Source organism: Gavia stellata, chromosome 3, assembly GCF_030936135.1.
Source record: "Gavia stellata isolate bGavSte3 chromosome 3, bGavSte3.hap2, whole genome shotgun sequence".
Lineage (NCBI taxonomy): Eukaryota > Metazoa > Chordata > Aves > Gaviiformes > Gaviidae > Gavia > Gavia stellata.
Window position 1 is genome coordinate 56500892 of NC_082596.1, and position 26832 is coordinate 56527723.

The following is a 26832-nucleotide window of genomic DNA, read 5'->3' on the forward strand; positions in this document are numbered from 1 at the left end:
AAGGTTACTAGTGAATGTTAAAAATTACCCCCCGATGGAGGGTAGTGTCATTCCGTGCAGTGACTTGCAGTTCAATATAAAGCTCTTGTAAGTACCCATGGTGCAGCACTTAGGTCATCTTTTCATTAAAAGGATTCCATTACTAAGTCTACTAAGTGACTGAGTTTAATGGATGTACTAGAGATCCTGTTTTTACATTTGGTCTTGCTCAAATAAAAGTTAGCAAAGAGAAGCCTGTTAGCTCCTTGAGAGAGGCAGCACTGCTTTCTCCAAGGGCAGAAGTGGAATGCACCATTCTGAAGTCCTCATTCACTTAAGTCTCCACTGAAGTCAACTGTAAGGAGTGTTGTAATTTCCTTTAAAAGATAAACCTTTTTAACAAGTTGTCTAGATGGGCTAGGAAATGTCAATCTAATAAAAACATTTGTTTGACATCTGATCTTAAAATTGTTGTAATTTGACTCAAACAGTACGTTAAAGAGAAATTGCCATGTTTTAGTTTATGAATGTGATATATTTGTAGTTGTGCATTCATATTTCTTTAGCTTTAGAAAACAATCACAACACCATAGATATTTTCAGGTGCTTTTGTGTAGTTAAATAGCCATAAAGAATATATTATGGATTACTTACCCTAATTCAGTAGAAAATATACCAACACTTGTGCCAAAACATTAAAGAACATGTTCCACAGTATGTACTGTACTGTTTTAGAAGCATTCCTACTCACTGCATCTTTTTAAATTGCAGAAAAATATTTCAGCTGTTTCTCTAGGAGAATGAAATATCCACATATTCCCAAATGTTACTGACTGGTAGTGATGTCTTGCAACTTAATATCCTGCTAACCTCTCCCTCTAATTTCTGTTAATGGAACTCCTACCCAGACCTGTCTCCTGACCTAACCTGCAGTTTGTTACAGGTGTTAAGACACTCCCTCTCAAGTACCATCTCCCAAATCATATAGAGCCTTACAGAGAATTCTGTGCTAGCTGTATTTAGTCGATAAACTCTTAGAAAGGATATTATTAACCATTAAATTCTTCAGGGCTGCAAAATCATTTTTATGGAACTCTTTTAAGTGTTGCTACAGAGGTACTGCTTTCTTCATTGTCAAATTCTGTTGGGTTTTTTTAATAAAGAGAGAGCAGTTTTCCTTGCAGCTGACACAGTTTACATCCTTTCTCTGTAAATAATGAGTTGGAGAGTTAATTTTAGCACTACCACATTATATCTTAGAAACTTCATAGTTTGTTATTATTAGAGGAATGCAAAGGAATAGTTTGTTATTTTCAACACAAAAGCCTGTTAGTTCTGTTTCTGGCTTCATTGTCACCTCCCTGTAACACTTCAGACAGATCTGTGTGTCTCTGTAAAACTCAATATACTTACTTTATTACATCACTACTGTACACTCTAATATTCCAATATATTTGAAGTACTGGGCTGTGTATTGTAAGAACAGTGCCTATCGTTACTGTTAAAATTGCAAATGCCAACTAACTGATATTTTTAATGATGTAGTAGTATTTTAGTTGTTGGGGGTTGTTGCCTTCTGAAGAACAGCACAGTGCCTAGCAACTCATGTTAATACATAAAGTATTCTTGTAATGGGTGATTTCATCAGGGGAAAAACTATGATGTTATTTATAGCTTTTACTCTGTTTGCTCAAAAGGAATTTTAGCATGGAAGGTCTATTCAGAAGTCTCAGATTTTTCCTTTTCTGAGGATAAAAGATGTCTTTCTGTCTTTAAAAGTGTATTTTCACAGAATTTAGAATTTGATTTGAGAAAAAATACAAGGCATTCATTTTCTTTTTGTGTTTCTGTGATAGAGATATAGGCTTAAAGGTAGCATGGTTTCATGCAAAAATTTTGATTCCTCAGTCTTTGGATTATCATACTGCTTGTGGGTGGCAAAGCTCAGAGTGAAAATCTCACATTATATGCAATCATTATTTAACATTCTTTTCAAATATTAAAGTTATTGTGGCTATAACGCTGGTTTTTTTCAGATTAAACTGTATTAGACAGATTTAGAGAAGCTTTCCTTGACACCTTTCTTACATCTTTTAATTAAGAAAGCTTTTGGTGTTAATAGGTTCAAGTTGGCCAGAATTAGAAATGAAGGGATCTAAATATATGTATTTGAAATGTTCTCACCTAAAGCCACCATGGTATGCGGCTGTATCAGCTGCCCTTTCCACAGTGGTATGAAGAGCTCCTAAACTGGATTAATCAACCTTCCTTGCCATACAAGCCTCATATTAACATCTTCGTTATGAGCCATTGAATACAGGACATAAGACCCCAACACACATACATGCTAAGAGAGAAGTAGGGACTGGACAACTTCATTAGCTGTTTATAAAGGAGACAGATGACAGTTTCTCCCAGAAGCCCCAGTTCTCTGCATGGGATAATACTGGATTGAGGGTGTAGCTGCATCTTAGATTGACCAAATAGTATCAGCCTCACAAGGTCTCAGCTGGACCACTTCCTCCTGTAGTCGCAGCTTTGGATTACCAGCAGTCCATCTGCCACTGCACTTCCACTGCCAATTAGATGATATATCCATGGCTTGGGAGAGCACTTGAACGGTTTATGAGCTACATGCTGCTAAGGAACCACTACTTAGTGCCTTCCTTCCTGCAGTGAGCACAGAGCACTATTAAATTAGTGCACTACCAAGAACACTATGCTCTGGGTTTATCTTCATACATCCCACTTGTTCTTCTACCCACCTTAAGGGCATGGCCCAATTTCAGCAGCCCCTTAGGAAAAAATGAGTTTCTTTCTTACATGACTGAGTATTACCTATTCTGAGCTTTTAGTCAGTGACTTTTGTCGAGACAGATTTCTTCTTGTGGAAGAGAGGGAAGATAGACTCCTCTAAAAGGCTGATTAAAACCCTCTGCAGTTGGGTATTTCGAACTGCTGAGGTGTATTGAATATTACAAAAGTCTTGAAGGAGGGAATTGTGGAAAAAAAAAAGTGAAAGGCACATGATGGAGATGGAGTGTAGGTAGGGCAGAAAAAATCATGTGTGAGTTTGTGAATGCTCAGTACTACCACTAGCAAATATGTTGTACAGGCTGCTGCCTGTATTGGGATACAAAGAGGCAAAAATTATCTATTCAAGTGTGGAAGTATACGACTGCGGTTCAAAAATCAGCAGGAGCAAGGAATGCTGTCTTGCGTAGAAGGCAATATACCCAGGAACTGAAGAAGTACCTCCCACTGCAGGACTTATACAGGAGCTAGGTCAGGATGCTTATCTGTCTACCAGAACATCTGTACTAATGCAATGCAATTTTTCATCAGCAAAAAGCCTTTGGCTGTTTTGTATTCTGTTACTGGGGAGCAGCAAGGCAATGGATGAGTCGTATTAGATTAAGCCTATCAAAACCTTTGCTTTTGGTTCTGCACTACCCCACTACATATATTTAGTTATATATTTACATATATACATGCATGTATACAGCATATACAATAGATTTACATCTATTTAAATAGCAAATATGCTAAAGATAACTCCTTTAAGGAATGTTTTGGAGAACTTTAAACAATTTATTTTGACTGTATTTTATGTCCTTATACTGATAAAAGCTTTAGTTTCTGTCCAGTGACAGAGAGATCTATTCAGAGGCCTAAATACCTTGAGGGAAAAATATTTCCAATGTTTTAAAACTGTCACAGTTACTATTGCTTTCTGTTAACTTGAGCCTATGCAAGCCTAGAAGTAACTTGTTAGACTCCGTAGAAATCTGGGAATCTGCTTCCTCCACTGGGACTTGCAAGACAAACTTTCTAACCCCATAGTGAAAGTAACAAGTTATTTCATGTAGAAAATACCTGTCATATACCCAGGTCAGCCTCAGCTAGTGATGCACCGTGGGGCTAGGGATTTTCTGTTTGTGGAAGGAACTGCTTATGTGGCAGATTTACTTTTAAAGAAACACATTTGCCTGGGCATGCTTAAGGAGTTTAGAATATCATCACAAATCTCAAAGAGAGAGGCTAGTGGGCAGAGAGGATGATGAAACTACCACATAATAGATACATCTGCCATACAGCTCTGTAATTCCTCACGCTGAGAACGCTTCTGAAAATGTGGTGAAAAATTGATGTGGGGAAAATCATCCCAGAACAAATTTGCATCAGTTTAACACTGCCTCTTGTCTTGGTTTGTGAAAACAGAGGGATTCTGGGCACCTATGGTGCACGCCACCCCTGGGAGTTTGAGGCTCTACTTAAAACTGACAGCTATGGAATAAGAAGGTGTTTTCTTTCATCATTAGCCAGCCTTTTCTAAAATGATAATTAGTTTCAGGAAGAGAATTTCAAAATCTGTCGTGAATGTATTTCTGTGAAAAGCTTTCATGTTCATGTTGTCTGGCACTACACATCACACAGCTACCTCCTCCTGAGGAGGCCCCAGTGTTGTTTGTTTGGTTCTTTATTCAGATCATATGATAATATGATGGGGGAAAAGAAGAAAAAGAAAAGCTGTTGAGACAAAGGGGAAGACTTGCAATGTCAAATGCAAAATATATCTTTTAAACAATATGTTATAAATACGGTATTCTTGTACCATGTGCAGGGTCTTTAATACCCATCTACACAACACTATGAAGGAAATATATCTCTGTGAGCCCAATATGGCATACACATCTTTCATTCATCTAAATTGTTTCTTTTAAGTTTTATCTCTTAAAATGAAATTAGGTATGTATATTCATTTGCATACAAAAGAACCTAGGTATTCTTGTTAAATAGAGATAAGTAAAATGGCATATATGCTAACAGAAGAGAAAGTCCAGGTTCTGTGTAAATTTTCATTTACTGTTCTTTATAGAGTTAGCTAAGAAAATGAAATTCCGTTTTTTGGGAAAAAAGTATCCTCAGGCAAAAGGAAAGGTCAAGTGTGGAATTTTCCTGTGACCATACATTTCAGAAAAGGATCTCTTCAGAAACTGCAAGTACTTCATTTCAGTAAAGGTGAAATAGTGTAATAGAAGGCATGTAAAGCAGTGTAATGTCATTTTACATTTATGTACAATTAATGTAGCAGAAATTAATACAAATCAAACACAATGGAAAATGGAATATTTCCTCTTCATTAAAATGAGACTATGTATATCATTAGTACCATATTAGAAAATCAAAATATAATTTGCCTTTTTTCATGGAAAATTATCACATTCTCATTATGCATTTCAATGTGAATATAACTAGCTCTCTAATGAAAAAGCTTTATTGATAAAAATATTTACACAATCTCTGCTCCTTAAGTTAGAAAGGTGGTTTAGTACATGCAGCAGAAAAAAATATAAAAAAAAGAAACAAATAACTAAAAAGAATCTGTGTCTATCATCATATTTAATTATTTGACTGTATGTAATTTTGCTAGTATTATCCTGTATTGTTCTGACTGTGCATCTCACATGTAGGACTATTCCAAAGAAGGGGTACAGCTGAGGATTGTTCAAATCTCTAATCCTTTAAATCCCTATGGCTTCCTTTTATGAAAAAAAGCCCTATTACCAGAACATTTAATGAGAATCCTAGAATAATTTGGATCAGAAGTGACCTTTAGAGATCATCTTTTCTAACCTCCTGCTCAAAGCAGACTTAAACTAAATCAAGTTGCTCAGGACATTGTCCAGCAGGGTTTTGAGTATCTCCAAAGATGGAGATCCCACTGACTACCCCGATAGTGACAAAATTTTACTAAGATCGAATAGGAGTTTCCTGAGTTGCAACTTGTGTCTAGGGTATCTTGTCCTTTCACCATGTGTGTAGAGTCGAGCTCTGTCTCCTCTATACTCTCCCATTAGGTAGTTAAAAACTGCAGTAAGATGCCCTGTAAGCTGCCTCTTCTCCAGGCTGAACAAGCGCAGCTCTCTCAGTCTCTCCTCAGTCAGGTTTTGTCTATTGAGGGACATCCAGGTTCAATTCCCTGCTCAGTCAGGTAATATTTAAAAGTCCATTTCCTTTCCTATCGGAGGGTCCTAATCCCCTGGTTGGTTACACATGTTTTTTTAATAGGAAGAACTCTCCAAAACCTTTAAAAATACACTGCTTTGAAGAGAGTAATTCAAGATTGACTGGATCAGAGAGTATGACTTACTGGTTTAGTGAGCAGGGCCATCAGCTGAAAGAGAGACCTGGGTGCTGGTCTGCTCCTATGTCAAAGACTATAGTGATATTTTTTCGTATAATGCAGTCATTTCACACCTCATCTCCCTACCCTGATTTAGCTGCTCCAAGCTGCTCTGGGTCCCTGCATTCCTCACCAGCTGCCTGGCTGTCCTCTTTTCTTCCTGGGAAGAGAGGACAAGCACATAGCAGTTTGTTGTCACTCCGTGATTTTTGGCCTCCCAGTGTTCCAGCTGGACTACTGGGTTCCTCCCTGTGCTCGTAAAGGATTTGTCATACTTTGGCATCTCCCATATTCTAAGTTGCATCCTGATCCTTGTCCTGCAAGTAGTTCCACATGGCTGCTTTAATCACATACGTAGATCAGTCGGCTAACTCTTTAGTGAACTGAACAGATTCATAAGCATTTGCCTTTTAATTCATGTGGGGGAAAAAAATGAGGTGTTAATATTCTGTGTATTTTTCTTATACACTGTTACAATTCAGGATGACCTATAGGTGAATTAAACATTGTATTCACTATTTTCTTGATTAATTTGGGAGTCATAAGAATCAAAACACAAATTTAAATTCATATTGCAAGATTGTTAGATTTTGAAACAAATTCAGAGAATTTGTGGCTTTTCATTTTTCCTTCCTTAGTTCAGTTGAGTAGAATGGGACATTTTATTGCTTGATTCATTACTTATAATAATCAAGGTCACGGTCAAAATTAGATAATGGTAAATTTTGAAAATTATTGCTGCTCACATCTCATTACTGTTTAATTCTCCTGTTGGGGGTTGTTGGATTTATTTTTTTTAAGTGTGTGGGTGCATTTTTCTGAAGACCAAGACCAGTGACTAACTTGAGCCAGAAATAGTGCAGCCAGGAGCTTTGCGGTCATATAGTTCTGCCAAAGCTTCTCAAATTCCTTTTTACTGCCATAGCCTAGAGCCTTCCCTGAAGAGCCTGTCAATCATACTAAAATGCATCTTCTTAGGTGGACAAACAAGAACTAAACTGTAACCATAAAATTAACTTTCTCTGTGAGCTAAGACAAGAGTCAACCCATTTCAAATAAATGTTGTTACATTAATCTGACACACCACATAGCTCCATTTTTTTTGCACTGTCGGTCAGTCACTACTGTTCCCCCTCAGCCCCTGCATCACCAAAGGAAATCTGTCAGTGCGATGCCTGCTTTGACGTGAGGTGTTCTTGGGTTTGATGCTATAAGCTTCACTTGCAGAAACTCAGATAACCTGATGTAGGAGTTCAGACAAAGCAGGTGCTAAGAAACAAATAAGCAGAGTTTTTAATGATGTCACTATAAGCACATCTGAAAGCATATGCTGAATACCTGAATTCAAGAAACACTTAGCAGAAGGAGTGGGTGAGCTGTGTGTCTCTAGCTGCAGTTGTACCTTTTTTTCTATCGTCTTTTCCTTCTAATTTCCCATTCCCCTCCATATTTTCTTTCTCTCTTCTGATCCACTGTTTCTTAAGTCATGCCATACTTTATTTGTGAGCTACCGCTGACATTTTGAAAATGGAATGTAGCCAAATAACTGTTCTTTTTGCTTTGATCTCATGTGATGCTAATGAACCAATCTACCAGTAACAACAAAGTGCAAAAAGACCATTAAAGTTCTAATATGCAATGAGTAAAAAGGCAAGTAAAAAACACAGAAAATCAAAACTGTTTTTGTTTATGGTGGTATAAATAAAAAACATTGTTGTTAACCTCCGTCTTCATTTAAAAAGTTTGTACTCATTTTGCACACACTTCTTGTAACTCTTGAAGTTAAATGAGTCCTCCCCCCCACCCCCTTTTACTCTTATTCCTTTCTCCTTCTCCCTTTCTAGCCAGTCCTGCTAGTACTGGCATGCCTTCTTGGTCTCCCAGTACTAGTTTTGGTGTTACTGAAAGTGCTTCTAAAATCTCTGTAGCAAAAATGAAAGCCATAGTAAAGGAAAGGGGAGAAAACGAAATCCTATGGTATCAGGAACACTGTTTTCAAAATCTGAGCAGCATCACAGCATTTTTTTAAAGTTCATTCTTTTGTCTTTATCAGAGAATGCAAGAGCACAATAAAAATGAAATTAATAATGTTAGCACTTGCTCTGAAGCAGGAAGTTGATAATGAAAACAAAGAGAAGGCACCTAAAAGAAATTATAATAAACCACCCCTTTGTAAAGTCAGGTAAAAGGAGTTATGCACCCTTGGCTATAGCCAAATATTCATAATCTCTACATGAGTCTTCCATACTGTTGTAGCTTTACTTTGTTGTGATGTCAATACAAAATATATGCTGGACTTCTTAGGGCAAAGAATAATTTTATAATCTAATACAGGTTTGCAAACTAAGAGATTGTAAGCAAGGAACAACACAAATCAGTGGGATCCTGCTTACCTTTTTCTTTTTTAATTCTCTTGACAATTACTTTCCCTATGGTTGTTCTCTAGAAATGCTAGTTCCTGAAGTGGGCACAACTTGTAAAGCATTTTATTAAGTGTTCGCTAGTCCTTGCTGCAAAATGTAGTGCCTTTAAAAATGTATCTCCTAACTTTATTTCCTGTCTGACGGAGTGTTAGCAGGACATAGTTTAATGTCGCTGTAAAATTGCATTATTAGGCATATTACATTTCAATATAAAGCATATAAAAGTGAAATTGAATGACGGAAGTTTGCTATGAGCAGAACTTTACTATCCCTAATGCCATACTATTTCTATTTCGCCTCCTCACTTGATTTCAATTGCTTCGTATTGGTGTCTCAGTCCATTCAGGGGAGAAAGGGTTCTGTGCAGAGTGTTGCTGTTTTGATAAGACATATAAAGCAGAATAAAAGTGTTAATTACTTATAATGATAGTTATTTAATAACACCTAAAGAAATTTACAATTTTGGTTGAATTGGATTAGATATTCAGGTTCCTAAAACTTGTTTTCTATGAGGACTTTTTAACACTGAAAAGTAACATAAAGAATACAGATGAGGCATGTACGCCCTAAAAGGATATCCTAAAAAATAGAAAGTAGGATTTTGAATTTTCCAATGCAGATTGGAATAATACCCAATGTTAATAAATGTGTACTATTGCAAATCAGAGGTGGTAGACTAAACCTGAACTCCATCGTACACATGTAAGTCTCACAATGATGTGTGATGTGCGTTTTTGTGTCTGCTTTAAAGGACCCATTGCTGAAGACAGGAAAACAATCAATCACAGTTATTGACAAGGACTGTTTCGTTGTTAAAGAAAAAGTAATTACAACATAAGTATGAAAAATGTGTAAGAACACAATAAACAGGGATTAAGTCAGTTACATTTGCAGACTTTCTTATACGCTTCTTGTGGAGAGCTTTTATTAAATTACATCTTAAGACTGAGTGTCACTGAATCAGTGATGCTCATTAAATGATTTCAGATTAAAGCATTTTCCCCAAAATAATTATGAGTCTTCTTTTAGTGTATCATAGACAGCCAAAATAGATGGGCGAAGTAATTAATTTCTGAATTAATTAATCCTGCCTGGTATATCATAAGTAGCCTAAACAATGCAAAAAGATAAGTAATTCTAAGTGTTAGAAAAGCAAATAAGGTATTTACATCCTGTTTCTTGCATAATCTGTGCAGGGATTGTTAATATAATAAAAAATTGCATCAAATTTTGGATTAAAAATCCACCAGACTTAACAGCATGTCTGTGACAGTGGACAGTGACAAACCTTTAAACGAATAGGCTCCGCTCAGCCCTTAATCAGTTTTTCTTTTACTGATACTTACTTTTGGTATCTCTAGAGTCCTATGGTGATGTATTCCAGAATTTCTGGTTTGTGTGAAAGTATTTACTTTTATATTTAAAAAAAATACTGTATACCCTCTGGTTCTGGTTCTTACATTGTTGAGAAATAGTAATTCTTTCTTAATTTCTTACTTTTCTCCATGCTTTTCTTTTTTATACACTTTTATCATATTCCCGGTTCAACTGCCTCTTTTTTAAACTGGGGACTCCTCATCTATATAGGGACTACCACTCTTCTGGTAGGATCTGTTCCTTTGATCTTCCCATCACCTCTCTGTATATGTTTTCTGGTTTATGAAAATCTTTTTTTGGATAGGCACATGGCAGAACTGCATGCAGTGTTCAAAATGTGGGAGCTCCATAGATTTATACAGTTGCTTAATGATACTTTCCATTTTGTTCTCTGTTCCTTACGTAATCATTTCTGACTTCTTTTTGCCTTCTAGACTATACATAGCACTGAACTTTTGTCTTCAGAGAATCAGTGACTACCAGATTTCTTCTGTTGTTTATGAAGTCATTTAGACCCAATATTGTGTGTATATAGTTAGGATTATTTTTTCCCGTATGCATAACTTTGTATCTGTCAACACTGAATTTTATCTTAAGTGAACATCCAGATGGAAAATGAACCAAATAGAGGCTGATAATGTAGCAGCAACTTAACAGTTATTGGCATTGGTTTGTTGGGGGGGTTGAGGGAGAAATCACAGAGAAGGAGGATTTTGAGAAAGATATTGAGTCAGGCTTACAGAAGTTTTACAAGGTGATCCTTTCAACTAGAAGGGACTGTACAGGAGAAGATGCAGCACATAAGAGTTACATAGCGGCAGGTAAAATGGGCACACATTGTGATGAAGCCTTTAGCTTATTATTTTCCTAGGCTGATTTTATTAATATTTGTAACAGAACAGGGTAAATGATACCCAAAATCCCCCACAATTTTTTGGGGGGAGTCTGTATGTTTGTCTGCTCTGCATTTTACCATATTTTTACCATTACACCAGCTCACTTCTCAGAATTTCTTGTGCCTTAAAGTACCAATGGCTCCTAGCTAGTCTTGAGACTTCTGAATATCAGGCACCTCTTTTATGAGACTGGTGTAGTATATTCTCTGTCCTCATACAGTGATGATAACACTATTTGTGTGATAAGCTGATCATTTTTGCTTTCCCTACATAAAGAATTTCATCCTAGGTAATCATCATGGGAGCTCCCATCTGTTTTATTTTTTCATTCGGTTGTAGATCTCTTTTCCTTTAAGAAGGAGGAAACATCAGAGAGTAGCTATGAAGTGTCTTTTCCGTGAGTGATCAAATATTTAAGTCTTTTTTTCCCCAAAAATTTACTTCAAATCTAATAGCATGAGTGGTGATGGTGATGTGAAGTACCATGGTTTTACAAGCTTCTTAAATCTTGTATAGCTAGAGCCTCCCAGGGATCGAGAGATCCAAGGAATGGATGAGTTGCAGAGACTGCAGCAGTGCAACGCTTTCAGCAATATCTGAAAACTGCAGACGTAAAAAATGTTATATTCAGCTAAAGTTTACTTGACTAAGTCCAGTGGGTGTTTTTGTTCACAGTACAAAAGTCTGGCTGGTATCTCTGTCTTCCTGTAACAGTTGTTTCAGATTTGAACTTTTCCCACAAGACCTATTTCCAGAATTAGATTCAGATTGAGAAGTACTGTATAGTTGTTACTGTCATAAAAACAATCTGCTATAGCTAGATTATGGGACCAAAATAAAAAATGAAGGAAATGAGAAAATGTTAGTGTAATTTCTTTTAAAAAATTTGCTGACTTTTTATAAAATTTGAGCTTCATGTTGTTGGTGTAATAAGCAAGAACTCTGGCTTTCCTTGGGAAGGATATAATTTTTACTGTAAAATAAAGGACATTCCCTGTAACAGCAGATGCTTGAGATATGCACCCTACAGAGGATGGGTTGTTTTGTAATCCCACTGAGTGGCTGGTATCATATATTTTACCACATTGTGGATTTTCAGATATGGATGAGTATCACTATAATGTTGCCCAGGGCAATTATCCTAGTAACTTTTCTTGAAAAAACTGCTAAGGAAGAGTTGTTACCTGTTCACCAATACATTGTTCACATGCAAGAATTCTTGGAGAAAGTTCTGAGCTTGTGAGATTGATGGCGATTAAAGGTTTTGTGAATAGAGATAGTACTTGCAGGTCCACTGAGGGGCAAGGGAAGGCCACTATATACTGCAGTTTCTTGGCGTTAGTGAGTATGCGGTGTCTAGATAGCTAATTGGATTGTCAGCTGGTTAAAGAGAAGCTGCTGATTCCAGTTTGAAGAGAGGGAAGTATCGTGAAGAAAAGCTGCTTCTGCATGCCTTCCTGAAGCATTGCTCTAGTGCTAAACTGTCCTGAAATACTTTCCTATGGTCTGCACGGCCATGAAATAAAATAAGTATGGTATGTGCCTTATGGATGAAGTTTCAGTGACCACACTGTGGATGCTGCTGTTGTCACTGTTCACGTTCTGGTTTCACAACCCAGCTAAACTGGGAATTGCCCAGTGGTTGGCAAATGGTGGGATTAGCTGTATGTACTTTCAGCTTAAGGCTGAAGAGGATCAGGAGAGGAGCCATGCATGACAGTGTGTTGCCATCTGAGCTAAGGCTGGAAGGAGGAAAAAATATATCCATTTCATGTTATCACTTTAATAAGCCTGTCCTTACAAAAGAACTTCCATTAAGTTGTTCATGCATTAGGAGATACATCTCAGATTCTACTTTAAATAATATAGCACTCATTCATTACATTTAGATATGAAGGAGGGGGGAGATTGAAGGGTGCAAAGATGTAAGAGTTTTGTTTTACTTATGGTACTTGAGTGAAACTTTACTGTCTCTGATATAAAAGAGTTCAGGCTAGATTATCAAATGATCCCTTCTGCGTTTATGTACTGTGAAGTAATAAAGAACCAGTTTTGTTATCAAGTCTACAAAGTAAATTAGTGTTGATCAGAAAGGGACTTTTTACATTCTCCATTTAATCTCCTTAAATTGAAATTAAATCAAAGTTTAGAAACAAAACCTTTGTTTATGAGTTATTTTTACTGTCCACCAATGATATTCCAAATTACAAAATCAGGAGTTAAACTTCATCTACAGGAAGGATGTGACTTGTTGCTGTTTATCTTACACTCTTTCTTAGCTAGACTATGGTATTATCATTAGTGAATTTTGAAATCCCTAATAGTGAGCGTTTATGGATGAGTTTTTGTTGCACATCTAAACGCTTAGTGTAGTACACAGTCCCACAAGTGGCTGCCATCCAGCTGACCATAAGCACTCTCCTTCTCAGCATCACTCACCATCTAGGGTATATTCATGGTGGCTCAAGCTAACGCAAGTGACTTCTGAGCTGGGATGAGCAAAGAGGTACACACTACTCATTACTGCAAGTACTGTAGCAGGTTTTTAAGGCAGAGTACTTCAATCACTTTCAGTCACGGGGACATGCCCTCATGAATGGAGTGGCAATCCAGCAGCTTATTGAGAGCCAGATGTGACCCTTAATACTTTTGTGGGCAATGACCATGCCTGCACTTACTATTACTACTTCTATTAACAGCAAGACTTACGTTTCAAAGGCCTTTCGAGCTTTAGTAATGGACTAAGATACTGCTGAGCTTGGTACTTACTATATGGGTTCAGAACACAACCATAGCTCCTGCCCCTTTGTATCCAAGCAGTCCCCTTTAATTCAGTGGTGGTCCCCAAGGATTAAGGAGCTGTTCACCATAAGTCAGGGCATTGGCAACTATCCCTTGATTATCAGATGCCGTTGAAAGACATGAGTGTGAAATCAATTTAATTTTCCAGAAATGCAGGAATAATTGTAAATATGTTACTTAATAATGTGGTTAAAAACTACAAAACTGATCTAACAACATGAAGACTATGTCTGCTCACTGAGTGTTGTTTTTTTTTCTTTTTTGTTTCAACATTCATTTCTTAAGAAAATTGGCTAAAAAGCGGAAAGAGACATTGAGTAGTACACGGCAGGAAATGACAGTGATGGTGAATTCAATGGATAAAAGCTACACTGAGCAAGGCACCAACTGTGATGAAGCTTTCTCTTTCATGGACACGCACAATCTAAATGGGAGATGTAAGTTTTTTCTTTTATTTTTTTTTTTTTGAAGGTGGAAGAAAGGTGCAAATGGTTTTTAAAATATTCCTCATTACTCAGTCATGGAAAATCCGTGGGACCCAGCGTTTCCCACTGTGCAGCACAATACAGTGTGTATTCGAATGAGCAAGACAGCCAGACATCAAGAATAGACTTCTTTAAATATAATAAGGATAATTGAGCTTTTTTCTGTCCATTCTTTTCTTCTGCAGAAGAGCAAAGACATTACTGAAACAGCTGTAGTTTTACCTTTCTCCAATCTCTGTTATGTTAAAAATTTTGTGTCCCTTATGCTGTCCCAAGCCCTTCAAACGCTTCCCCTGCTCACTTTGTTTTTGTGGACAAAATTTATTTTTGAATGTCATAACTTAATAATGGTGATATGATTGTCTTATTATTTCCAGTTGTAGATGATGCTCTCTCTGTTGCTTGTGCAAAGGGAGAACTCAGTGGAGTTATCTGTTCTGCAGTTTCGTAAGAGATTCTCTAATATACTGGGTCTTCTTGGATCTACCCTGAAAATAAATAGAATTTGGGATATAAAATTTCCTGTATCAGAATTTTAGTCAAGGACTCACTCCTGTCTGGGGGTTAGCACTAAGTGAAGTCTGGGAAAAACAGTAGGTTTTTTTAATTGTTAAAAAGAATGAAAAAAGAATGACTATGTTCAAAAAACATTCTTGTTTTTTGTAGTTCTTACGGAACTTCAGTTTTTCTTGTATACCAGTGTTTTTGAACATCTTCAGAATTCGTCAAAGATTGAATTTTGTTTCAAGTACTAACAGTATGCGAGGCCCAACTCCCACTCTTTAATAATATGCTTAAGAACTTATCTTTGACAAGCTCAATTGTACAAACACTCTGTGAGGTTTATACAGTGAGACTTCTCTCAGCAGCGTTAGGCTCAGAATTTGCAATGTTAATTTGCATTTGAGTTACCTTTGAAATTGCTTTGAAATAGATCTTTCAAAATCTGACTTGCCTTTCTGGTGAGAATATACCATTGCAGTTAATGAGATTGCTTACTTCTGTGAAGAGATCAAGAGGTTTGACTTCATCTTCCGTCATCATGATGTATTTTTCCAGTGGTGTTACTGAATGGTCACAACAACCAAAGAAGCTACAGTGAGTTCCTAGGACTAAATCCTGTTCATGTAAGCCACCCTAAACCAATCTGAAATTATTGGCATAGCAAGTATTTTATACCGCTTGAGGGCTAGAACTTCTAATTAGACTTCCCATAAGAAATGTGGTCACCAGAAGAAGCAGTCTGACAGTCTTTAGGAATAATCTTTGTGTAAGGCCTTGTACTCAAGAGATTGAGAACGTTCCTACTTCCTATGAGAGTTTATCCTGGCTGCATTCTGTATCTAGCCAGTTTTACTAGCTGCAGCACCCTGACCTCAGCTAATCTCTGCATCCATTCCCCAAAGGAATGCCACTCTGTTCTTTCCATCCAGTGATTCAGGAGGCATAATCAAAGCAAAGTAGTCTCGGCTAGATTCATTTACAGGATAAGTGATAACTCCCAGCATTATTTAAGCCAGTTTTCATATAGCTCCATCTTAACAAGGGCTGGCAAGTGTATGCCCTAGAAGATCAAACAAAAAAATATGAAGGAAAGCCAGCAGGAATAATTTCACTCCTTCTCATCCAGCAGATCCTGTCTTCCTCAATTCTACTTTTGTTTCACACATTCCTGTTAGTCTGTTCATAGGTATCCAGAATGTGCTTACATTCACTGATCCGACTGAATTTGAGCTGTGTAGACAAGCAACTAAGACTGAATTTGCAATGAGCTTTGCTTAAAAGCCTTTAATGACTCTTTGGCTGAACATCCTGTAAAATGTTGTGATTAACTCCCACCTGTTGAATGTATCTGTGCTTACAACAGCAATTCACATGATCTTTGTATACCAGGGAACTAACTGAACTTAATTTGTTGCATTGGGCTTTCACGTAGGTTTTACAAATGGTTAAATGATCAAATACCAATGCAAGCATTGGTCTATGTGTCACTCCCTGAAAACCATTGTTAAACAAAGAGTAATATTCAGGGCATAATAGTATCTGTGTACACATTACCCACCTGTCTGAACAAATCAAAAAAAGAGGAAGAAATGAACTATAGTAGAATGTTTGCATACAGTATTTACAGTATTATTAAGTAAACTAATGATCAAAGCTTCTGTCAAAAACACCTGTTGTCATTGTGATGTCTTTATTTAAGCATCAGTATTCAGTCTAATCTTGTGATTTAAGAAGTATATTTGTCATCACTGATCAAAATGCTTTGATGACATTTCTTTTTAGAGAATTGATCAAATTCAGTGAGCTGTTTTATTCACTGGACACAGCTGGTTTTCCCTAGGTCCTGATTCCAGTGCAAGAAACACAACAGGATGGACTCTAAACCAAGTCAATCACATACCCTGCATCACTCAGCTTAAATAGCCACGTATCACTTCACTGTCTCTAACCAGCTTTGTTTCTCTTTGCAGCTGTATCTTCACCATCTTCATTTACAATGAAAACTAACACATTGAGCACAACAGTGCCTAATTCTTATTACCCAGGTAACTGATTTTTTCTTGGTTTCCACCCTATATAGACTTTTTCATACTAAAAGCATATAAAATTATGTTATTATACTTCTTGCCATAGAAATTTAATACATACATAAGCAACATACTGGTTGCTTACAGTAGCTTTCTGAAAGAAAACTCAGGAACATATATCAATTATTTACTGTTCTCTCTCTTTTTACCTTTTCTACATTGACCTGCTTATGATGTATGACAGATCCATTTGTGCCAACTGCAATTTTAGGTGAGAACATTTCCCTTTATCAAAGTTTATTGCTGAAGTAATTTAGAAAGTCACAGTTCTCAGGGTGTAGACAATAGTACACGAAAAGCTGGAGCCTTATGTTAAAGGGAGGGGTGGTAGGCTTGGCTACCCTGAGAATGCTAAGGACAGTTATTAAGCTTGATTACTACTGTCATAGTGCAAGTCAGGGGAGAAAAGAGAGAAATGATGTTAACAAGTGGATTTGTGAGGAAATGTTTATGCATGTATTTGGAGTGACACAAAAGAATTTGATTATCGCAGCAATTGAAATCGTTTCCCTCGGTTTTTTCTGTTTTATCTCAGAACTGAAGATGTCACTTCTTAAAAATAACATTTTTTCCTAATTAGACTATTCATGATACAGAAAATCAGACAACATACAGTTTTGGCCATCCACCAGCTATCATTTCTTCTCACAATACCACACAGTATCTGACATGCTTGTCAAAGTGAAGTTTCAGAGGAGAGATGGTATTTTGAACAGCAAAATAACAACATGACACTTAGACTATATAGTTCATTATGCATCAGGTGTCACAGAACAAACTTAAATGGTAGAACTGTAGGTTAAAAACATACAGTTAAAGTGTAAAGCATTTCCACTGGGAATTTAGGAAAACCTGCTGTTGCCCAATGTCAAAAAGAGAGGTTTCTGCACAGTGATAAAACAAGAAGCATGAGGCGCTATTGCATTTTCAATGCTTAAGTAACTCTAACCGCTTTGTGGCTTGTACTCCTGTATACCTCCTTCCCATACTAACTTTACACTAAACAGGGAGATTTTTTTTAAATAATATGTCAAAATATAACAGTGCACTGTGGCAAGAATTCAAGCTCCAATGTTAAGCCTATCTATTTACTCTTTTTACAATGATTGATATTTTTACAACAAATATTTTTCTTTCTCTTCCTTTTTCACTGTAAAAAATATAAGACCCCTTAACTGATTCCTGCCCTTAAACTGTAAGTTAAACAGGCTTAAGTAAAAGTAGAGTGAAGCATATAAGAAGTAGAAGTTTAGGAAGGGGATCTTGAAAATTTGTTACTGTGAAAGAACATGTAGCGCAGTGCATTTCAGTGTGATAACTTGGAGAAGGAACTTGTGCGTTTTTATACATTATGTAAATCTGGAGAAGGTAACAGCAGTGACTGTAACAATGTAATAATCTGCATGCAAATGAAATTTGCAGTGCCTTTTAACTGCCTGAGATGTTAGATTTTTTTGTGTGCTTTAGCATTCATTCAGTGCTTCATCCAGTAGATATTCTTTCTGACCTTGTGGGTGGGCAAGGAGAAAAGTACTATTATCAGGAGAAAAACTTTGAGATTTTCTATCTGGGTTATTAAGTTTTACTTAATCGTTTCTCTGATTTTTTTTGTGATCCTTTGTTATATAAGAATGATGGTAAAATTATTTGTTAGCTTTTTTTTTCCACAAGAAATAATCTCTAAGCAAGTAATTCAGATATCAGGCAAACACACACTGGGGAAAAAAATTATTTGATTTTACTAAGTCTGTAAAATGTTGAATTAGTTAGATATGTATTTTATGGTCTACTACAGCAACCTGTGCTTACTCATCTCAGAAAATCTTCCCGTTATGTCCCTGTGGAAAATGAGTATTTGTGTAACCTTACATGTTAAAAATTTAGCAGCCTTTTATGACTGGTGTTCCATTCAGACCAGGTCTCTCTCCCAAAATGTGTTTATCACTGTCTGTATAGGAATAGTGTTTTATCTGAGGTAAATCGAATTAGCTGTGCTTGAGTCTGTAGAGGAGTATAGGTATTAACAAAAAATGCTGGGTTTTAATTGCAACTAATACCCGCTCTTTCTGTCTTCCAATGTCCAAAGAAGTTGTTTTAGACTGCAGGGTCAAGCCTGTAGTTAGAAATCAATGAACTTTTCAGTGTGACCTCCTGGGAAGGATTGAGTTTAGTTTTCAAAACCTGCTAGAAAGGCCACAACACACTTACCATTTCCACATTTACGTACATCAAGATCTTTGGACTATTCATGCAAAGTAGGAACTTCTTAGCCAATTGGAAAAAAAAAAAAAAGACTGACAGTTAGTGGTGAGCTCTTTAAATGACGCAAAAGGCAACAATCTGACTTCTCAGTTTCAGATATGAGGAAATTTTCTTACATTTGAGGGAAAGTTTTCATGCTTAGCCTAATAACCGAAGTGAAAGCCTGAGATTAAAAAAAACACTTTATATAGAAGTGGCTAAGTTTATAGATGCTGAGCATGAGTGTAGGTCATGTTTGCTAGTATCAGCGATGTGCATATTTCTGAAATTGGAGAAAGAAAAGAGTCTCAGCCCAGAAAAGATACTGGGCTGGGTTTCCAGATACCTTCCATGCTGTGAGTTCATATAACTAGTAAATAAATATATATTTTTAGTAAGTCTTGTACAGCTCTATGGGAATGAGTAAATGAAGAGTAGAACAACCGCATCTGTAGGAGTATTTAAGCTGGACAAACTTCCCTTTGCATATGAACACTGCATCTGGAGGAGCTCACCCTTTGAAAAACAGTGGACTGTTATGCCTGAAATGCTCATGCTACAGTGCTCAAAGGAAAAGCAAAAAACTATAATATAAGTGGCTCCTAATGTACCATATAAACCACTTTATTTAAAACAACTTACAAGATCACTTCCAAAGAGAGAAAAATAGCATTGATGCAGCTATAAGAGATAAAGAAATGGAGAGAGGAAAATTAGTCTAAAACAAAGGAGCTCACAGGATAGACATTCATAAGGATTAAACTGCTGATTTCATAGCACAAGACCCTGCTATGTGATACCTTTGCATACATCTTAGTTACTAACAGTCTGTGTTACAAGGAATCCTGTAGTTTGACAAAGATAGCCAAGTTTTCTAACCTGTTTCTAAAACTGAAATAAGCCACCCAAAAATCATGATCAACTTCCTACACTTTTTTTGTCTTTTGTGTCTTAGCCACCTCGTAGTTTCCAGGTGCCATTTCAACAGCAACATACTGTACCTACACTTGTATACCACGCTTCATGCCATGCATCCCAAGGTGCTTTGCAGTACAATTTTATCACACATTAGAAAAAAGTTGTCAAATTTTATAACTAAAAGATGAATCCCTTTCCTCTGCATTAGATCAGGTTAGCAAACTGACAGGAAAAGTAGTGAAATGCCCATACTCATACCCATAATTTTTTCTGTTATTTTTGATTTAGGCTTAAATGCACAGTTCATATTGACTGTATGCTTACTGAGGACCAAATTTCTTGTATCTTAGTATCAGTGTGAATTGAGAGAACCTAAAATCATCCTTGAAATATGATTTGTTGAGCTTTGTGGCTTTAACATCAATTTTCAGTGGTACAGCTAAGACCAGAATCTCACCTTTAATGAGGTGTGGTAGTATTTTTGCTGTGTACATGAGAATCTGGGACCTTTTAATCCAGAGTATTTGTGGAACTTTCTGCTATCTAACTTATGAATGTGGAAATACTGTTTTAATGCTTCCCTTTCATACAATGTATTTTACAAAGTAATAATTTTTTAATAAATATAGTATTTTTATAAATCCTTTGCTATGTTTAGTGTGCAGGCAGTGAGGAGTAGTTTGAATAAGTCAAAGCACCACATTTACAATTGCAGTTAAAAATCAAAAACATTTTGAGATATGTAAAATTATTATTTGGGTAAACAGAAAAAATATTTATGATGATACTTAGACCTTAGAATTTGGGTTGGTTTTTTTTCTCTTGTCAAGTCTGAACATATTTTTAAAATTTCATCTAAACAGGAAGAAAGTCATATTGCTTCCTTAGGTAGAGTGCACTTTCATATCTGTCTATTTACTGCTAAGTATAAGTTTTGATCTCAGTTGCATCTGTGTGAATTGACTCACAGTAAGATACCTTTGTTTCAGTACATTTAATTTATACTGTGAAACTGAGATCAAAATTTGACTCATTTAGGAAATCACTCTGTAAAGACTAAATTACAAACAGAAAATAACCTGCAATTATTAATGTAGTACTGTTGCTTATGCCGTTTCCTTTTTCTCCTCCTCTTTTTTTCTCCTGATATGTATCTTCTTAAAAGTGCCAATCAATGGTAAGTTGCCCATTTGCCCCATGGAAGAGATGTGGAGGGTTGGGAGAGTATGTGTCTCATAAAAATTTTAACCAGCCCACTGGGTTCTCCTGTTTGTTGGCTTGCATGTCAGTTGACATATAACATTCCATGCCTAATGTGATGGCTCATGATAAACCATGGTCCTAAAGCATGTTCAGCATCCAGTCAAGACATTTTTCCTGATCAGACGATCCTTTGCATTTGTCCTCTCGTAGTTTGTCTCCAAATGTTGTATCAGATCTACATTTCCATTGCAGTCCTAGCTTGATGAAACCATAAGCCATTTTGTGCATTTTTTTATTTTGCTCACTCCAAACATTTGCTCTAAATTTGCAGTGTAAAATATAGCACTTCAGTAATCTAAGAAGAACACAAGTCCAGTTTCATTCCATGTGACTTGTTGAAGTTTCAGAATGAAACTTCTATGCAGTTTAGAACCAAATGCATAATTTAAAACCTGTTTGTAATCAGCTAGTGATATTTAAAACAATATTAGAGTTCGGACTGCTCTGCAATGCTTCCATTGTAGAACCATGGACTTTGCCTCATTCCAATAAGTCTTGCAATTTCCCTGTGTAAACTGCTCCATGGTTTTACTGTTCTTCTGGTGTAGCCTTCACGGACAGAAGCAATACTGATGGTGTCAGATTTCTGTGATTCCTCTAGAAATCTGTGTAATTTATATTTCTATTAATATGTGAAAATGAGCCAGTACATTATGAGATACTCTTTTTCTAGATGAAACCCATACGATGGTCAGTGACACAAGCAGCCTCGTCCAATCCCATACTTACAAGAAGCGCGATCCAGTGGATGTGCCCTACCAGACCGGACAGCTTCATCCAGCCATCCGTGTAGCTGACTTGCTACAGCACATCACCCAAATGAAGTGTGCAGAAGGCTATGGATTCAAAGAGGAGTATGAAGTAAGTGCCAGGTCTAATGATCTTCTGCACTGTTGACTTTATCTGTCTGCTACCTGTACCACAGAACAAGAAAAATAATTACTCAACCAAGTAAGGTAGCTGCTGTGTGAGGGAAGATATTGAATGGAAAGGATCATTTCTACAGTGAGTAAGTTTTCTGACTGTAACTAGCCAGGATGAGGAGTGAGACATAGAACCCTTTCTTGGAAATCTCTGCCTAATTCTAATTGCATAAAGCTGTATATTCAAAAAAAAACAGTGTTCTCCCAGAACTTGCCATATTTTTCTTTTACCATTGAAGAATATAGCTTTTTTTCCGAAGTTCTACATCACAGACTGTCTAATCACAGTTGCCCTGCAACATGATATTAGCTTGGAAATCGAGTTCTACAAGCAGTATTTCCTGGAATAATAGTATTCATCATGGAGAGGAAGTGCGCAAATCTTCAGAGAGGTCTGTAGGGCTATAAAATTTATTCTGTGGTGCCTGAACTGCTTCCCACTGGCTAGAGGCGATCGCTAATCCTAATTACTTTTTCATATGAACTTATAGTCTCTCTTTTTTCCTTTGTTTTGATTCAACTTCTGTTTCTTCATTTCATACTAGAGTGACCTGTTCCTCCCTGTTATCATCTTAGTTTTAAATGTCATGACCACTACATCCTGGCAAATACTATAGGAATGCAGTGCACTGCACATCCTGTCTTCCTTGTGAGATGAGTCACTTTGCTAAGTGAAAAAAGCAAAACTTGCTCTCATGCCCAAAATTAAGAATAATATTATGCCTGGCTTCATAGCTTAGTTTTGCTGAAGAGTCTCAAGAACGCACCACTCCTCATCCAGATCATATATTTGAATGAAGAGAGACTTATCAATGTGGGTTCCTTTTCTAATGTGAGGAAGGATTTGAGACCCTTTAAAATCTGCTAGGTCCAATATTTTAATTGTTAGGGCATAAAAATGAATGTCCTTTGTCCACTTTTCTCTGCCTTTTAAGGCTCAGTTTTTAAGGATTTTATTCTTGTGAATGATTCTCACATACAGGAATAATCTAATGTGGGTTGACAAGATGTCTACAGTGAGTAGTTTCCCACAAGATTACAGTTCAGTAGGTTTGAACCCAAAAAACAAGTAGCATAAATATATTATTTCACAGAGGAAAAATACATGAGATTGACACGCAGAGTTGGACTATAAATTGTCAAAAATTTTCATAGGAGTGTATGAGAATTTGTGAGAATTTTTGATTGATCAGGTAGGAAGATGCACGGCTTAAGAACTTGTAGGGTCTTATCTGTAGGGAGCTTTGGAGCTGTCACCTCTGAAATACTCTGTTAACTCTTAATATGTTGTATGGACTACGATCAAAGATGATGTGATTAGATTTAAAAAAATAAATGTTTCCTGCCATGTGGTCTAGGAAGCAAATAAGGATCACCTCCATTTCCAGGAGCAAGCTACACCTGACAGAGGCTGTATCTGCCTCTGTATGTGATAGCGTCCATTTGTCCAGTTGAGGAACTTGTCCAAATTGCACTGCATCTCCAACCCAGTACACAGTCCTGGATTTCCTTTCCTTGGAAACTAGAATGTGAGAAATCAGAGGAACAGGTGTGAACGGGTCTTACTGTAATGCGACTCTGACATAGCCAGTGAGAAGCAGAATGATACAGATTCACTTTTAACTCTGTCTTCTCAAAGTAGAAGCCAGCAAAAAATGATCCCTACTCATTCTTTCATCTGATAAAAAGAGACAGGAGGAGGACAACCAGCCAAAGTTGTTTAAGTTACTTCCACCCTGTAGGGCAAGCAACAATTTCTCTTTTCGGCATGCACAGGTGTGCACTGCCCTAGAGGCTCAACATAGCATGCTTAAGTTTTAACGGTAGGAACTAATGTATTCACTGTTGCAGGTCCTTCAGTATGACTAAAACAATTACTGGTACATTGCTGAGTTTTTACAAGTGTGCATACTGCTTGCGTTTTACAAGAGGTGGAGTTTTTTTGAAGCTTGCGCTCTGTCATGCCAACTCCATGTCGTAACAATTGCTTAAATATGTAATTGTTTAAACTGGCATTTGTAGTATTAGACTTTCAAAGCCCATGCTTCAGGCCGCTTCCAAAGTCACTGATGACATTTTTTCCCCTAAAATGTAGTTCATTCCCAGAAGGAGCTAATCACTTGTCAACTTTCATTTGTGTAGCTGACTTAAACAAGTTTGTTCCTGTGAGGTTTTTTATGCCATTGTTACTTAAAAATTATAGAATTGAAAATTCTTGTCTTTGGAAAAGATTTGCTCATCAGCCAAAACCTTTTATACCAGCATTAAGCCTAGAGAAAAGTTACAATTAATTTATATTGAAAAAAAAAAGACAACTGTAAAATGGAATTTATAATGCAACCAATGACATGGCTTTTTAACTACAGCGGATCAAATGATGCTGCTGAGCGTTTCCAGGAAAATCACTTAATTTTAAGCTTACCAAGCTGATGAATGGCATCCCATTACAGACAGTAGGTGTAGTCAGGACTAATGCCAGTAGATGCAATACATTAGGGTGCAGTTCATTAGTAGTGGCAGGAAAGGGGGACTTACAATACTGCAGCTGCATCTGAAAAAGTCTTCTTTATATATGGAAATTGTTTATAATCGGGGTGAACCATAACTAGCTATATCTTTGAGGGGTTTTTCCCACCGAAGTACTTCAGTATTGCTGTTTTTCCTCCATATGCAATGAAAAACTGCCCAATATATTCTAGCACTGCTAAGATTGCGAATCTCTTTGTTTACACTGCTGTCAGACTGATACTGTCCTCTTTACAAGGTTGAACTAGACAGTGAAACAATGTTTTCCTCATAAATTATCAGAAGGATAACTGTCCAAATGAAAGGGAAGAAATAGTTTGGCAGGGGATTTGTTTTGAATGAAGTCTCATAGATGATTTTTGCTTTAACAAGACAGCAGGATTATATAGTCTCACCAGGGAAAGAGCTTGATTCAGGAGAAATTCACACAGGATTCACTGAAAATAAACCTGTTGAACTGAACAGAAAGTAAAGTAGCATATTACCTGTTAGCAGCACTTCAGAGGAGTGTAAGATACAGAGCACTTACTGTTGTGAACAGTTTTAAGTGCTTTAAAATAATATTTAATAATTAGGGCTACTATTCTCAATAATTAGGGCTATAGTTCACAATCTAAGCACATCTATGTAGTTCTAAGTCCTATTGGCTTCATGCACGAGTTTTTGGAGTAACCCAACTGACACAAAGGATAAAGGTTAAAAAATCTTCTTTAAGCAACAGCATGCTGGCACTTAGTCACTCGCTGCTCAATTCTGCATTAGGATTACCCACTTGAGATACTGAGTATCTTTAGCTCCCAATATACAGGGGCTTCAGGAAACACTGTACTTTGCAGGATTGCTCCCTTTTGTTCTCCTTCTGGGAGGAGCTTAGATACTTTGTCTGTCATCACTGACAAGGCTTTGGTTGAATATCAGCAGGGAAACATCCCAAACCTGGCCCTGTTCCTGCGATGGCATGTGCAAAGGATCCTGCTCCCTAGAGCAGGATCGGGCCCTGGGTCTTGGATGTAGCTTCTGATTTTGTGTCTAGCTGTGCCTGTAGAACGAGAGCAAATACAGCTATGTCCTTAGCAGCACATTGGTAACAAGTCCACTGCCCATTTTCCCATGTATTTCTCAGGTGTGGAAATAATGTGGATACGTTTCTGTAAGCCGTGGACTCAAATGCAGACCTTCATTTGTGGCCTCGTGGAGTGTGAATGAATGATTGGAAGGGATTGCACAAAAATCCTTAAACTCGGGGAAATTTCCACACAGCTAGTCTGCAGTAGATATTTAAAATCCTTTCTATCCCCTGCCAGACCCTTAAGAAAGGAGAGATTTTGGTTTGGTTCCAGCAGTGTTATACTGACAGGATAACATTGGCCTGATTTCACATGCACCCCTACGCTAATTGTGGGTTATTTAAGCTGCTCCCCAATTCTACAGCATGAGAGGGCTTTTACTGATCATGAAGGAAGCTCATTGCTTATCTCCTTTCTGCATTACAGAAACAAAATAAATAGAAAAGGAGGGTGAAAGTGGTCTCTACAATTCATCACTTCTTTCTTCTTACACCTGCCACCTTTTGGTTTTAGACTCCCTAGTTGCACAGTGTTTTACACTATATCCTTTCACAAAGACATGTATCTGTCAAAAGGCCATAAACACATAGATGCAAAGAAGCGAGTTCATCTCCTTCCTGAACAGATGGACTAGGCTACTGGAGGCCAGTGCAGCTTGGCGTAGCTAGGGGAGAAACAGAGAAATTCATCAAAAGCTTACCATTTTAAATAAGATTTATTTTTTACCATATTTTTGGATCAGCAAAAATTGGTGCCTGTTCAGTGTAAATTGGTTCTTTGCCAAATTAAGGTTGGTTGACATAAGACAGTTTCAAATCAATTTCAGAGTGTCCACACAGGAGCTTGGACTGGTTTAACAGAATTGATTTAAAAACACACCTTTAATTAAACCAGTGCAACTTTGTGTAGATAAAGCCTTGCAAAATCAATTTCACATTATGTTCCATGACAGGGAGTTCTGAGCTTCTATTATCTCAAAACCAGAGGTTCCTTTGAAAAGCCAGGACTTGCAAAGGGTATCCTGCTCAGATCAGCCTCACTTACTGTCGCTAACAGGACTGTGTCAATAACAGAGTTTAAAAAAAGGTTCCTCCATGTAGCTTTAACTTTAAGGCCTTTCCCCCCACTGTCTCTCTCGTCTTCCCTCTCCTCCC

General features: G+C 37.1%; 1 protein-coding gene across 1 annotated transcript in view; it reads left to right on the top strand.

Annotated features, from left to right (window-relative positions):
• Positions 1 to 26832, top strand: part of PTPRM (protein tyrosine phosphatase receptor type M) — a 481477-nt gene that overhangs the window by 366020 nt on the left and 88625 nt on the right. The window contains exons 16-20 of the mRNA XM_059815570.1: positions 13950 to 14101; positions 16624 to 16698; positions 16925 to 16951; positions 21065 to 21076; positions 21836 to 22023. Coding sequence (XP_059671553.1) covers positions 13950 to 14101; positions 16624 to 16698; positions 16925 to 16951; positions 21065 to 21076; positions 21836 to 22023 — 454 coding nt within the window. The remainder of the gene's footprint in view (positions 1 to 13949; positions 14102 to 16623; positions 16699 to 16924; positions 16952 to 21064; positions 21077 to 21835; positions 22024 to 26832) is intronic.